Below are 13,583 nucleotides of genomic sequence, written 5' to 3'. Positions count from 1 at the left end.
TGGTTCATGAACTAGTGCAAAGTCATAGAAAATTTTAGCCCATGGTTGCATTTCGATTATAAATAATATAAACAATAACAAAGAAGTTCAGATTTGCCAATTCTCGTTTTTAATTAAAAATGTGATTTAATCGACAAAATGGACAAATCAAGTGCCTATGAGAAGTTCACTGGCTACGTGGACCAGCTCAGGAATACGGAATGCAGGTTGGTGCTACCGGATAACCGCTGTTAATGCAAAATTCCGGCATAGTGATTAGCTGCGCTGCTAAAAAAAATAATCCAACATATGACCTTGTACTATGGGAATTTTGTTTTGTTTACCTCTTAAAAAATGTAAATATATTTAGGATTTGCATCAATTATTAGGGAATAACTTGTTGTTTATGACACACCTATTCGGCAAACTAAAAGTTTTTGATAATTCTCAATGTAAATCAACAGTTGGTTTGTAATATGACCAAAGAGAAACCGCAAAGGTTACTGACTAATTGGCATTTCCGCTATGACACCATTATTTAATGTCTACATACATATGTATATATTATTATGATATTATTTCATTTACAGCCAGAAACAGAAGATTGTCTGCTTTCAGCAGATTGCTGATTGCATTTTATCACCGTCACTGGCAGGACACATTAACTATGCGACTCATTGTGGAACTGCCACCAATGTACTTCTGCTATTCTGTGAAGATCTGGACTCGGTGGTCCGTATGAGCGCCGAGGAGAATTTGAATAAGATATTTCGTGGACTGGAAAAGACGAGAGTGAGTCGAATTCTAATGGATTTATATGGCGAAATCAAACGGAATGGTAATCAGCGGTAAGAAAGACGTCTTAAATTCGTCAATTTGTTTACTAACACTTTTATTTCTTTATCAGTTCGTTGAGAATATGCTTGAATCTGTTCTCCTACTATGCACCTCAGATCAAGGAGAAGTACACAAAATGGTATGCAGTGCGTCTACTCCCATGCATGTCAATAATATCCCAACGCAAGGAGACGCTATTACAGGAAACGCTCTCCGATTTTGTTAAGCATTTCGGACGCCATGTGCAGCAGAGTTTAAATGACAGCGAAACGTGCAAGTTGCTTGAGGTTAGCTTCACCAACTATTGTCTTAAATGCCACTAATTCCTTCCTGCTTGCAGATATTCGTTGGCAATATTAGCTCAGATTGTGCCGTAAAGCGGAGATGTTCTGCCCAAAATTGCATCAGCCTCATCGAGCATGCCCGCAATAGAACCCTAATGGCCAGGCATGGACTCAACAAAGTGATTGGTAAGCCGAAAGCGTGCGTAACCCGCAAATGCCGGATATGAAAAGCGTCCGACGTGAATGCGAAAATCTCATCGATGTTTCACTAAATGCACAGTCAGCCAGGCTCCATTCCCATCAATACTTAATGCAGTTGTTTGTTGAGCTAGCTCATTCCAAATTTAGTTACAGTCAATACTCCATAGTAGGCATTTGTTGTTTTCAGGACTATTACGAGATTTGAGAGATACTGATATACTTAATATTGTAAAACAGTTACCTTAACTTATTATAATCTGAACATCTCTGAACCAATTGTGGTTTCCAAAAAAAAGAAACTTTTGGACAAAAACTTGACGGCCAAAACCGAAATCCATTAAGCAGACTTAAAGATACATTAAATTGTATTATGTATTTACAAAGACCCTTTCATATCGGTTCTATAAATGTTTGAAATCGCAATACATATAATAACTGCTTCAATTAGCGAGCCTTCACTGTTCTTTGTGTTGCATTCAATGTCTATTGTTCTTTGGTAAACTAATCCCTATATCGGTGGCAAATAAATTGTTGTTGTTGGTGTTTGCTATTTGACGCGTTCGCGTGTCGTGCAGGCAGGCGGTAGTCAGCGTAAAAAGGCGCTTTATATCCATCAATAATGAAAGATATGTTTAAATAGCGAGTAACGTTTCGAATGCACCAACTGCAAAGCCATATCTACTTTTATATATGTATGTAAATTCGAATCGGTATATAGAGCAACACATTTACATATGTATATGCATGTATGTACTATGTATTCGCATTTATGTACATAGTAGGTTTATATGTAAATATATTCACTTTATTGGATAAAAAATATTTTTTAATATTCTAAAAAGCCGCAAATCCATGCAAAATACCTCCGCACACACACTGTTGCCAGTTCGCTCTTCATGCACATAGAAATGAAGTAAATGCAATCAGAGTTCGCGGAATCAGGGAGACAGAGTCAGGAGTTTGTTTGTCTGTCTGTATGGTAGTGGTGGTGGATGAGTGGTGGTGCTGCATAGTTGGCGGCACAATAAAACCAAATGGTCAGTTGTTATAAATTATATTTCTATATTGCAGTTGGTTACCTTTCGAACAATCAATGTTCAAACATCCTCTACATACAAAAATTCCAAATATACCCTTTCAAAGTGCATAACAAATTAGTTTTAATGCTTGTTGTCTTATAAAGTACAACCTAAGGATTTTGTCCGTTAATATCTGTATATATATGTATATAATATTATATGAATAATATTTTGCGTTAGGGATCGAAAGTTCCTAGAAAAACCTTTTCATGTTTTAAAAAATTCTTGATAAAACTTTAAAACTAGAGCATTGCTGTATCAGCTTCAAAAATAAGTTTTAAATATATTTTGTTTTTATATGAATTTGTTTTGATTTTAGACAACGATATTCGAGAACCAGTTTTTATTTTGCCATTTGCGCAGCAATAACTGCAATAAGAAGAACAAAAGTCATTGTAAAAATGCAAGCACAAATCATTTTTTATTGAATTTTCATGAAAATATTATTGGCATACCTGGACCAGCCAGTGTACTCTGGATAGTGTAGATGGGTTAAAAGGTAAATGCACTATAGTTTATAGCATTCTTGTATTTTTTATGCTGTGGTATGAAACTTCAGTCGGCTGCTTTGCAGGTTGAATAAGTTTAGCAAGTTGTGTAGTAATTCAATTTAAGAGAGACGATAGCAAACTTTATCAATTGTAGGGAATAGGTATAGTTAGTGAATGGTCTTAGCACAGTTGCAGGTGGCAAAATGCATCGTTTGCTTTGACTTTTGCTCTTTTGCTTGGACTCACAAATGTTTACCTTCAAATCAACTCCTTCAGTTCGTAGTTGGAGGGTCTTGGCTAGTCCCTAGCCCTGTGTCAACTTTATGCCACTTCTTGTCATCACACACACATACATATACATACACAAAGCATAGGACAGAAGAGGACAATGGAAGGCAGTCGGCATCCTTATACAGTCTAGCGCCTCTTTTTATGGCAACCCATCATCGTCATCATCATCATCATTATCAACATTATCATCGTCATCATCATCGTCATCATGATGGCAAAAGGCAGCACTTGTGTCCTACCATGCCCCAACAAACAGACACAAAGTGCGACCCTTAACTCTACTACTCTGTCTTTTCATCTCTCCCTGTCTCTCCTCTTCGTTTTTGTCTGTTTGTTTGTTTGTCTCAGCCTGTAGACGAAATGAAATTTATGCACTTGGACACTTCCCTGCAATAATTCATGCGAAATTGAATCAGATATTCATTCCTTTGTGAAGCTTTAAAAACGGATAATCAACGTTGTAAACAAAAATGCAAGCACCAGCAGGAAAAATGATGAAATTTATGTTCACTGCGAACCTAAACAAAAACTCAAATTTATATTTCAAGTGAGCCAAATCAAATGAATCATATTTCCCGCAACAACTGAAATGAAATATGTCAGAGACATCAGTAGAGAGTTGATGGTATGTAGTTTGTGGGTGTTGGCATTGGCCTATTAATTGCACTCTTTAAACGTGCCCAGAATGACTCGTTTTGCCGCAGGCGGTGGCATTGCTTCCATTTACAAAGTTCTTGCGGCTTTTGGCGCAATTAATTGATACACATGAACACAGGCCGTAAGTTTTGCTCGGCAAAGTCACCACTTGCCAGGCCACTGCCTTCCATGAGGGGCTTGTAAAAACTTACTCCATGGCAAAAGTGTTTTCAATTTTCCTGCCCCTCCCAACCCCCTTCAGCCTCTTTCTGGAAAATGAAAACTAATTGAGTAACAAACTTGCAACATGGCGTTTGTGATTGGGTGGCGTATACGTAATGAAACGACAAATAAGTAGAGACAACTCTAACTCGAAGCCTGCGAGTCTGTGTGTGTGAGTCTATAAATATCAGATGAAAAGTTTTCAACGAGATAAATTTAATTGGAGGCAATTTGCTGCTGCCAAACATACGTGTGTGCGTGTGTGTGAAAGAAGAAAAAGTTGCGCTGGCAACACCCAAGATGTATGAACTGCAGCAATTGGCAGCGACCGGCCACGAGCTATTGATGTTTGTTAGATAGCTTATTGGGAAAATTGAAATTGCCAACGCATGCTGTGCGGAAAAGTTTTTTCAAGTGCGTTTTTAATTTGTGGCAACAGCCAGTCATAAGTTTGTTTCTCCCCCCGTGTACCATTAACTTAGTTCTCTCTCTTTTGCACTCACTCCCTTTTTTCTGTTACAGAACTCTTGCTAAACGATGGCCAAGAAACCAGTTGCGTGCTAGGTGCCTTGGGTCTGTTGCGTCTACTTTTACCTCAACTAATACGCGGCTATTGTGCTGATTATACCGATGATGGTGAATCCTTGGCGGCGGTGGGTCAGCAGCAGCAGCAGCAACAACAACAAGTAACAACCGACTGTCGGCAAATTATTGAAATTTATGATTATTGTTTGCACCTGCTGAGCACGCAGCATACAACGAATCACGCTATTATAAATGCCGCCCTCGAGGTCATCAATGGCATACTTCAGAGTCTAGATGGTGGAGCAGGCGGAGCAGCAGCTGTCGTTCAGATGAACTCACTGGCTCAAAGTTTGCGCCAACTGTTATGCAATCAAGAACTACAGCACAATGAGTATTTGCGGCGAAGGAAATCATTAAAAAATCAAATATTCCAATTGAAAAATTACCAAGTGGCGGCAGCAAGTCAACAACAACACCAGGACCAGGATGAGGAGAATCAACTGGAGAGAGCACCAATGATGATGACTACTACTACAACTACAACTACAACTACTATGCAAATGCGAAAGAATTTGAATTCAAATGCAAAACTGCAGCAGCAAAAGTGTCAACAGCAACAACAACAACATGACCAGCTAGTGAAGGCTGACAGCAGAAGCAGCAGCATCTCGCTGGGAATTACTATGGAGGAAGATGCAACTTCCCTTGCTGATGAAGGTAAGGCAAATCAGGGTTGAGTGTAGGTTTTTCTCTTTTTTTTTTTTTTTTTTTTGGTTTTGGGTGATGTTCAGCCATGCGACAATATGACATGACGAAAGATAGACACACAGCCAGACCAAGCCGAAATCAAGAAAATTGAGCAATTGCACAGGACGATGTGAAGGAAACGCCCACACAATGCACATATGAAAATTATTAGTGCATGCTTCTAGGCGGTCTACATACATACATATACATATGAATGGCAGAACGAGGTCAGACCAAATCTTGCACAAATATTTACACAAATTGCAAAAGCTAAACCCAATGCATCTCCCATCTCACTCTGTTTCTCTACCTCTCTCTCTCACTGACTTGGCAGGCAAAAAAATCAAGTCGAGTCGTCACATTAGAAATGCCGCGCGCAGCATCAGCGAATGCGTTGCCATCATTTCAGATGATGACGCGGATGCGGAGGTGAAGAAACATGAGCAATCGGAGGATGACGATGACGACATGGAGCTTCTGAATGCTGAGTGCGATGACTTTACAACGCTGTCGCAACTAAATGAACCACAACAGACAACACCGACAGCAATAGCAACAACAACGAAAGATAAACTGATTGATGGCTGCACCAGCAGTGAGTTACTTTCCCCACAGCATCAGCAGCAACAGTCATCGATGCAGAATCTTCTTGCCGATGATAAATCCCAAAATTTAAGTGATATCGACAATGAATCCTTCAATAGCATCGATTTCGAAGCCGAAATAACAATTGCTGGCGGCAGCAGCAGCAACAAAGACCAACAGCAGCACGTCGAAGCAACTGCAAATCCCACTGAAACGAATGATTCGACGACGGATGCAACAACTATTGGCACTTTTTTTAACAATCTGCTGTCGCATTCCAATGCAGGTGGGTACAATCCTTCAAACAATAAACATTTTATTAGCAACATTTCCAATTGAAAACATCAATTTTCATTTAATGTTATTGCATTTCATGGTCCACCGCAGACGCCACCAGAAAATTTCTATTTTGAGTTTTTGTTTTTCGGCAATGTCTACCCCAAAGTATTTCACATTTATTTACAATATTTGGACATGGCAATCAAATTATTTGCATAATTGCGGCAGAGCCTGGGAAAATGGCAAACGAATAGAGGGGAAGGAAAGCAGACGTGACACTAGCAAATAATTTGCCATGTTTGCATGTTGCCTCTTGCCAATTGCCAATTGCACTTGCTATTTAATGAAGCGTAATTGTTGTTTCTACTGTTGTTAGTCTCTACGGCATCGGCAACCAATTGAAATTTTGAGTCTCCACACAAACTAACTTATTTGCCTAGAGTTTTTTAAGGCAGAAGTCGTTACTGTGCTGTAGTACATGCAATTCATTTTGGGCGGCATAAAGCGTCAACAACTTAATGTAGAATTTTTCTTTGGGGTTAATGAATTCTCTCTTGCGATTTGTCGTTTATTATTGGCCTTACCTAAGATCTGTTTTATACTAAGGAAAGAAACGTGAGAAATGGATTCAATAGGTGTAAAAATAAGATAATATAATAGGCTCTATGCCTCTCGACAACAAATATTATTAAATATGTATGTGAAACACATTTTATGCTAACATTCTTATAACAAGATTCAATTATGGTTTTTTAATGGTTATTAAATTCAATTAAATGACATATTCTTTTGACCTAAAAAAAGAGAAGAAAGAAAGTTAAGGAGCAACCGGCACAAAGAGAGACAAGAAAGTAAAAATGGCAGACATGATGCCAGCCAGATCCCTGGGATGTGCTCTTGCCTCTGATGGACCAGAACCGGGGCAGGGGCAAATGCCAGAGGAACGGGAAGACTGGCGAGAGTAATAAACAAAGAAAACGTACTGCACTGAGCCGGAAGTACTAATTAAGCGAATGAGTTGGGGGCGTGGAAGATGTGGCATAGTGGTGGATATGGTAGAGATGGTGGAATGGTGATGGCGCATAAAAACCCACAGCCACTTGACGTAAATGTTGGGCTTAAATCCGGCATTTTTTTTTGCAACTGTGTGTGGGTGTGTGTGTGTACTGAGGATTAAGCTTGAAACATGGCAATGCATTTGCTTCACTCCATTCCACCCATGGCTCGCTTTCGCTGGCACTGCCACTGCCACTTGGCCGAAGCATCACACACTGCAAGTTGGCAACAAAGTGGTTAAGACAAATGGGTTACGTGATAAAATGCGGTTACTCAAATTGCATGTATGCAAGCTTACATGTTGTGTCACAGTCTGTGTATGGGCAGAAGGGAGTGTGAGTATGTGTGGGTGTGTGTGGAGGAGTGTGTGTGTGTGGGTTTATTTAGCAAGCCAAATCGAGAGAAGAACCGCCATCAGTGGGCTGCATTTAGCTCTTGTTTCGTTGTTGTTTTTGTTTTCTATTTTTTATTTTTTGTTTTTGTGCACTTATGCGCTATCAGCCTTTTTGTTTTGCTGCTTCCTCCTTTGGCTTGCAAGTTTTTGTTGTTATTTCCACCTCCATCTCTCTCCCCACCTCTCTTTGTTGTTGTGTTTCTTTTATATCAGCAGCCGCCCATCTTCAGTCGTAGCCAAAAAGAAAATAAGTAACAAAAAAACGTGTGTTACTAACCCTGCTGATTTGTATACTCTACTTATATGTAGATAAAGCATCCTATATAATAATTTCCCTGTCTTAAGATTAAAGACCATTTTGAAATTTATCAAAAGGTTCTTTTAGTGCCGCGCAGGACTAACGTTAATGAAGAGACTCCAACCTTTTTCTGAATGTCATCGATGTGTGTTTCTCTGTGGCAGATAAGTAGTTCTTTTGTTTCTTCTTTCCTCTATTGATAAACTCTTCCAAAGTTGTAGACTATACCATGAACTATTGCAAAATAATAATGACTTAAACTATACCAAACACCAAACTGTTATGGTCGCATCTTTTAGACATTAGAATGCCAAAGTACTCCAAACTTTTTGGAATCTTCTTAATTATTGCTATTAGTTATTTTTCTCATCTTTTTAAATAATAACTTTCCATAAACATTTTCATAAGAATCTTCCGTAACAGTTTTCCAAATTATTCATTTTTAAAAAGTTATCTTAATTTTAATTGCTTGCCTAGAAATCAAAAGTCTAATTTAAATCAATCAATTTTACAATTTTAAGGACAAACTAATTAGCTGTTAGTCATAGAGCATTCAGTTCGTTATATTGGTTATATTCACCATGGCATATTACTGTATTATCATAAACAATTTTTTTATGCCAGCCGTTGTCTGTCGGTTTTTACTCTGTGTGGTATTTGCATATAACTAAAATGCATTTGCTGGTGTGAGGGTGTATGTGTGCGTGTGTGTGTCCATATGTCTGTGTGTTAAACATAAAGTAGCAACCAAGCAAAGTCCTCTTACTCTTACTCCTACCAAGGCTAAAAACCCACTGCTTCTTCTGAGCTTCCCTGCCTGCCCGCATCCCATTTCCTACGCGGTTTTTCGTTGTCGTTTATTTGCAATTGTTGTTGGTTTTTATCCATGGGTTTTTTTTTTTTTTGTGTTCTTACGAGTTTTATTTTTGTTTTTCTGAATTCTGTTGTTTTTCTCTCCATGATTTTGGAACTAGTGAGTAAAATTTTTAGTGAAGGATAAACTATTAAAGCATAAAACGCTACCCCAAGCATATTTAATTATATGCAACAGCAGCAGGCAAGTCGAAATTGTCGGATTTTAGGTTTGGACTAATTGCTAATGAGTAATTTGAGGATGCCACTAAAATATCTAATTTTCTAGTATTAACATGAAAAATTTTGTACGCTTTAGTTTTTATGATACATTTTTAAAAGCAAGAGTTAGTTCAGTGAACTAACGCCTCGATTTTAAGGAGCTTTTTGCTAGTCTTCCATCCATTAGAAGAGATGGGAAGGAAGAGGGCGGAGGGGCAAGTAGAAAAACCACAACAAGTGCATTTAGAAGATGGAACAATTTTTTAACCCACTTAAGTGGTCGAAGGGCGAGCTAACTAGTTATAAAATGAAACTTTTCAATTAATTTTCAATAGAGAAAAAATCGTTAGCCCAAAGGAAAATAGTTTAAGCGGTTTTCTCTAGCCATCTTTTTTGTTTTTTCTTTTGCTTTATTTCTACAACAGTTTAGAAATGAATATATGTTGGCTCAGAGCCGTTGGGTAATGGGGAATGAGGTAGAGCGGGTTGCTGGCAACCACAAATTAGCCAACGCCATCGCTGGCATTAGTGTCAGAGGAACTTATCTGGTAAAGTTACGACTACTCGAACTAACTTGACGGCTCTTTTGTGCTTACAGCTTCGGAGTCGGTCAGTAAGCTCTTTCGTCAATCAAGCGGTTCTAAATCCACGCCCTCGAAGTCAGCTCCAACGGCTGATAAATCGGATGCTGTCTCGACGGCATCGCTAACTCTTTCTCTCAGCTCAATGGCCAGCAGCAACATTATTGAGCCGGCAACGCCATCAACAGACCATGCCACCTCAATAACCTCGACGCCGACACCGGCTAAGGACCAGTCCCCTAGTTCGGTGACGGCCTCTTACACTGCATCCACAGCCTTGTTGATGGATGCCCCGGCTGTGGAAACATCAGAGGAAGAACCAGTACTGCGACGCACACCTAACGGTAAGGTGTTTAGAGAGATGTTGTCATTTGGACAACTAATTAGAAGTTTTTTATTCCTACACAGCTAATCCTTTTCTAGTGGAGAATTCGCCGCTTAAGCAAACAGTTTTGGGACATGTGCTAATCAGTGTGAAAATTGGTGGAATTCTAGAGCAATCACTAGTTTATTATACGGCTCGTCTGGTTGGTGCCAGGTTTTTGCTTAGCGGCCAGGCCAAAGGTTTGCAGCCAGACAACGTGAGTCGCGTGTCCATTAAGAGTCTTTCCCTAACGGTTATTGCTCAATGTGTGCGACTTGCACCGCGAGTGCTGCAGTTACCCCTGGAAATCACGGATCAAGAACTACGATTGCTTGAGCAAACCATGGAAGTGGAAAGTGGCCAAAGCACTGAACTTTCCAGTCCACAGAGCAGCAACGACTCTCAGAATACTGGGGACAGGAGAATATCCGATACTGGAACTGTCCAATCGGACTTACAGGACAACCAACTCTTATTGGACATAAAGGATGATCATTTTGGGCAAAGTACTTGCCCAGTTTACTGCCAGCAGGGTCCACCTAATCTTAGCCGTAGTGCCGACACGGCTCTTCTGCGACGACAGCTTGACGCACGAACAACATCTTTGCCACAGCCAAGCAAAACTCAAACGGACAGTCATCTTTCCAAATCCGAAATTATTTCTAGTCCTTATTCTGTGACCATTGCAGCAGAGGATGCTCCGCCACTTGCTCTACCGCCACGCCCACCGAAACGTACCAAATCAATGCGTAGTCGAACTGGCAGCAGCATTTGCCCCACCGCTGGCCCGAACCCGACACCAGCCCCAACTGGCTCCAGCCAAGCCTTATCAGATGTCCTCTTCTTCTATATCCACAGTGACCCGATGCTGCGCGGCGGAGTTCAGCAAATTGTTGGCAACTTTGTGCAGGCAAGCCGAGCAGGATTATATCTAGAATTGACACGCAGTCTCAGTTTACAACATTTGCTTGCCATTTTACTAAAGGTAAGTGTGAGAAAAATAAATATTTCATACAGTAAATATTAGAGACTGTTTTAAGAAGTCTTCACTCTTTTGTGATTATTCGGTTTACGAAGCTCCGATATACCGATAATTAGACCCTAGGATCGGAGAGTATAAAGTCTTTTTGTAATAAGAAATAACGACAAAGCTAGTGGACTTTTACATTTATATTATTTATACAATCAAGCTCAGTTAGTTAAAGTTAAATGGAATATTAATACTTAATCTGCGTCACTCTATGACAATATCTATTTCACCTGACTAAGAAAGTGTATTAGGTGTAACGATGTAGCATTACAAAACTCTGCTAGTTTCTTTTTGTAGATAACTTTTTTTTGTTAGCTTCCTTTACTAAAAGAGTAGTGGTATGTATTTTCTATAAATATGGGCCCCCACCTTTTTGCTGTACTTTTTTCTATGTTAAGCCAACAAGCTAACATATTTTAACACATGCAGGCAAACATACACACAAACACACACACAAACGTCCACACTCCCTCTTGGCATTTACACACTGGGATACGGACACGTGTCCATATCAATGGAACGCTCGCTGCCTTTTGAATATTTTTCTGCATTCAACTTTGCTGTGGTGGCAGCTTAGCCAACGGCATTTTGTGAGCTTTGGGTTGTTGGGTTGTTTTTCATATGAAAATAAGAACGAACGAGAGAAAGAAAATTCTTATCGCCTTCGCAATGTGCAAGTGCAAATGCCCCCAAAGGGAGTTTGGGCGCGCATCTATTCTAGCTAGTTCACTTTCTCTCAAAACCTATCTCCAACTCCAACTGAATGTTCTCGCATAAGTTGCACATTGATTTCACTCTTGGGGATTGGACATGGGATGCTGCGGATGTTGCATGGATTCGTATGGAGAGTTTCTTATTGAATTCAATAATTTAGTGGCCAGCCGAAGCTACGAACATTCAAATTGCTGTTTGGCAAAACTCCTAACCAACCCCACACCCCAAAAGTGCATTTTGATTATGCAATGTTGTTTCGCTTGCCCCTAACGGTGTGCAATGGCAATGCAAAAAGAGTAGAAAAGGGGGGATATATAGAGGACGTGCCAGCTGAAAATCACATTAGATGCCTGCCGTATAATGCCTGCAAATCCGTCTCAATGGCACTTGGCTAACACACACACAGAATTGAAGTGGCGAAAAAGAGAGATATGGTAGTAAGGGGACGGGGCAGGCCAAAGCAACTTTGATAACAATACCACTTTTTGGCTGGAGTTGAGACTTGGACTAGGGTAAGGAAAAGCTTGTTAGAGATTCGTTAAAAATGCACACACTTACAGACAGATGGGCAGACTAAGGGATGAAGAGAGTAGGGGAGTCGAGCGATGTGGGGTCGGACAGTTGTGATTGTGGAAAAACTTTTTTACTTCTGCAAACAATAAGACACAAATTCGTTTAACGTCTCTCTGTCCCTTCGTCCTAAAAAAAGGAAAAAAAAACTATCTCCTAAGGCCATGTGCATACATATGAAGATATTTAGCTTAACTTTTTTCCTCCCTTTACATCTTTTGCAGGGCCTTGAGGATGACATACACACAGTGGCCATACAAGCGTTGAATGCATTCGATAAGATATTTCCGCATGTGGTGTCCAAATATTTGACATCGCCGCCATGTCATTATCAAGCTCATCAGCAGCAGCAGAAGGGAGAGCAGCATCCAAGTGGACAACAAAAGATGCCAGGCCAAACTTTTCCAAAGGACCAGGATAATGCCTTAAGCAGTCAGCAGCAGGAGCAGTATGAGAATAAGCAACAAAGGACATCTAACGATGACAACTTGGATTGTCCAGGCAGGATGTGTGCCAGGTCTTTGCCCACTGATAATGATGAGCTACTGGCTGCTCTTTTGAATGATTTCCAATTGCAATCGACTAGTAGGTTACAGGAGATGGGCATAGCAGAGCATCATACCCAACTGGGTAATGAGCCTTCTGTTGCTGGTGCTGCCATCTGCCCAAAATTGCTTTTGAGCAAACTTCGACTATGCCATCACAATAAATATTGGTTGGTCCAGAATAAATACGCCGAAGTTATTTCGAATTTAAATTACGTGCTACTACGTTCTTACTACGCAAATTTTGATTGTGGCTTGGATAACAATGCCGATGAGGACAAGGAGCAGCAGCAGCAGCACGAACAACACGATGCAGACAAGGACATTGCCTGCACTTATGAGGTAAATGGCTAAATCTTCTTATTACAGGCAGCAGACATTGTTCCTTTCGCCACATTCAGAGCGTTTGTTTATTGTGCAGATTATTTTACGAGCATGTTTTCCACTGCTGCTTCTTTTATTCCACTTTGCTTCGAAAGCAATTCAAGAGCCGGAGACTCTCTCTTATTGAACTTTTGTGCACTCAAGTGTGGCCAGACGCTTCACTTTGCTCTCCGCCTCCCTGTGCATTCGCCCCGCCCCGATCCGCACTCTCACATGGTAGATTTGTTTATTTATTATTTTGACAAAGCCAAAGCAATTTACTTAATGGCAAAAAAGAGAAGAAAATGTAAAAAAAAAAAACAAAAAATACATACATTGAAAATAGACAAACAATTGACAAGGACCTGCAAACAGGCAAAAGACTGAGGATCCTTTAGCTGAATATGGGCAGTAAAAGTAATTGAAAGTTTATACACT

The 13,583-nt window shown here is 40.0% G+C and overlaps 1 protein-coding gene and 1 long non-coding RNA gene across 4 annotated transcripts in view; one reads left to right on the top strand and one right to left on the bottom strand.

The window, feature by feature from the left end:
- LOC137584289 (uncharacterized) overlaps positions 1–13,583 on the bottom strand; it is a 69,280-nt gene that overhangs the window by 30,241 nt on the left and 25,456 nt on the right. The gene's annotated exons all lie outside the window — the stretch shown is intronic.
- htt (huntingtin) overlaps positions 68–13,583 on the top strand; it is a 38,326-nt gene continuing 24,810 nt past the window's right edge. For 2 of the 3 annotated variants that reach the window (XM_068299448.1, XM_068299451.1), the window contains exons 1-9: positions 68–206; positions 570–827; positions 887–1,103; positions 1,157–1,286; positions 4,543–5,262; positions 5,627–6,163; positions 9,577–9,903; positions 9,968–10,908; positions 12,462–13,124. In XM_068299448.1, the coding sequence (XP_068155549.1) occupies positions 139–206; positions 570–827; positions 887–1,103; positions 1,157–1,286; positions 4,543–5,262; positions 5,627–6,163; positions 9,577–9,903; positions 9,968–10,908; positions 12,462–13,124 (3,861 nt within the window). In that variant the 5' untranslated portion in view covers positions 68–138. Of the gene's footprint in view, positions 207–569; positions 828–886; positions 1,104–1,156; positions 1,287–4,542; positions 5,263–5,431; positions 5,520–5,626; positions 6,164–9,576; positions 9,904–9,967; positions 10,909–12,461; positions 13,125–13,583 lie in introns of those variants that run through there. The other variant, XM_068299449.1, reaches the window with a different exon arrangement.

Source organism: Drosophila tropicalis, unplaced genomic scaffold (genome assembly GCF_018151085.1).
Source record: "Drosophila tropicalis isolate 14030-0801.00 unplaced genomic scaffold, ASM1815108v1 contig_878, whole genome shotgun sequence".
Lineage (NCBI taxonomy): Eukaryota > Metazoa > Arthropoda > Insecta > Diptera > Drosophilidae > Drosophila > Drosophila tropicalis.
Note: the sequence above shows the minus strand (reverse complement) of the source record. Positions and strands in the feature narration are given on the sequence as shown.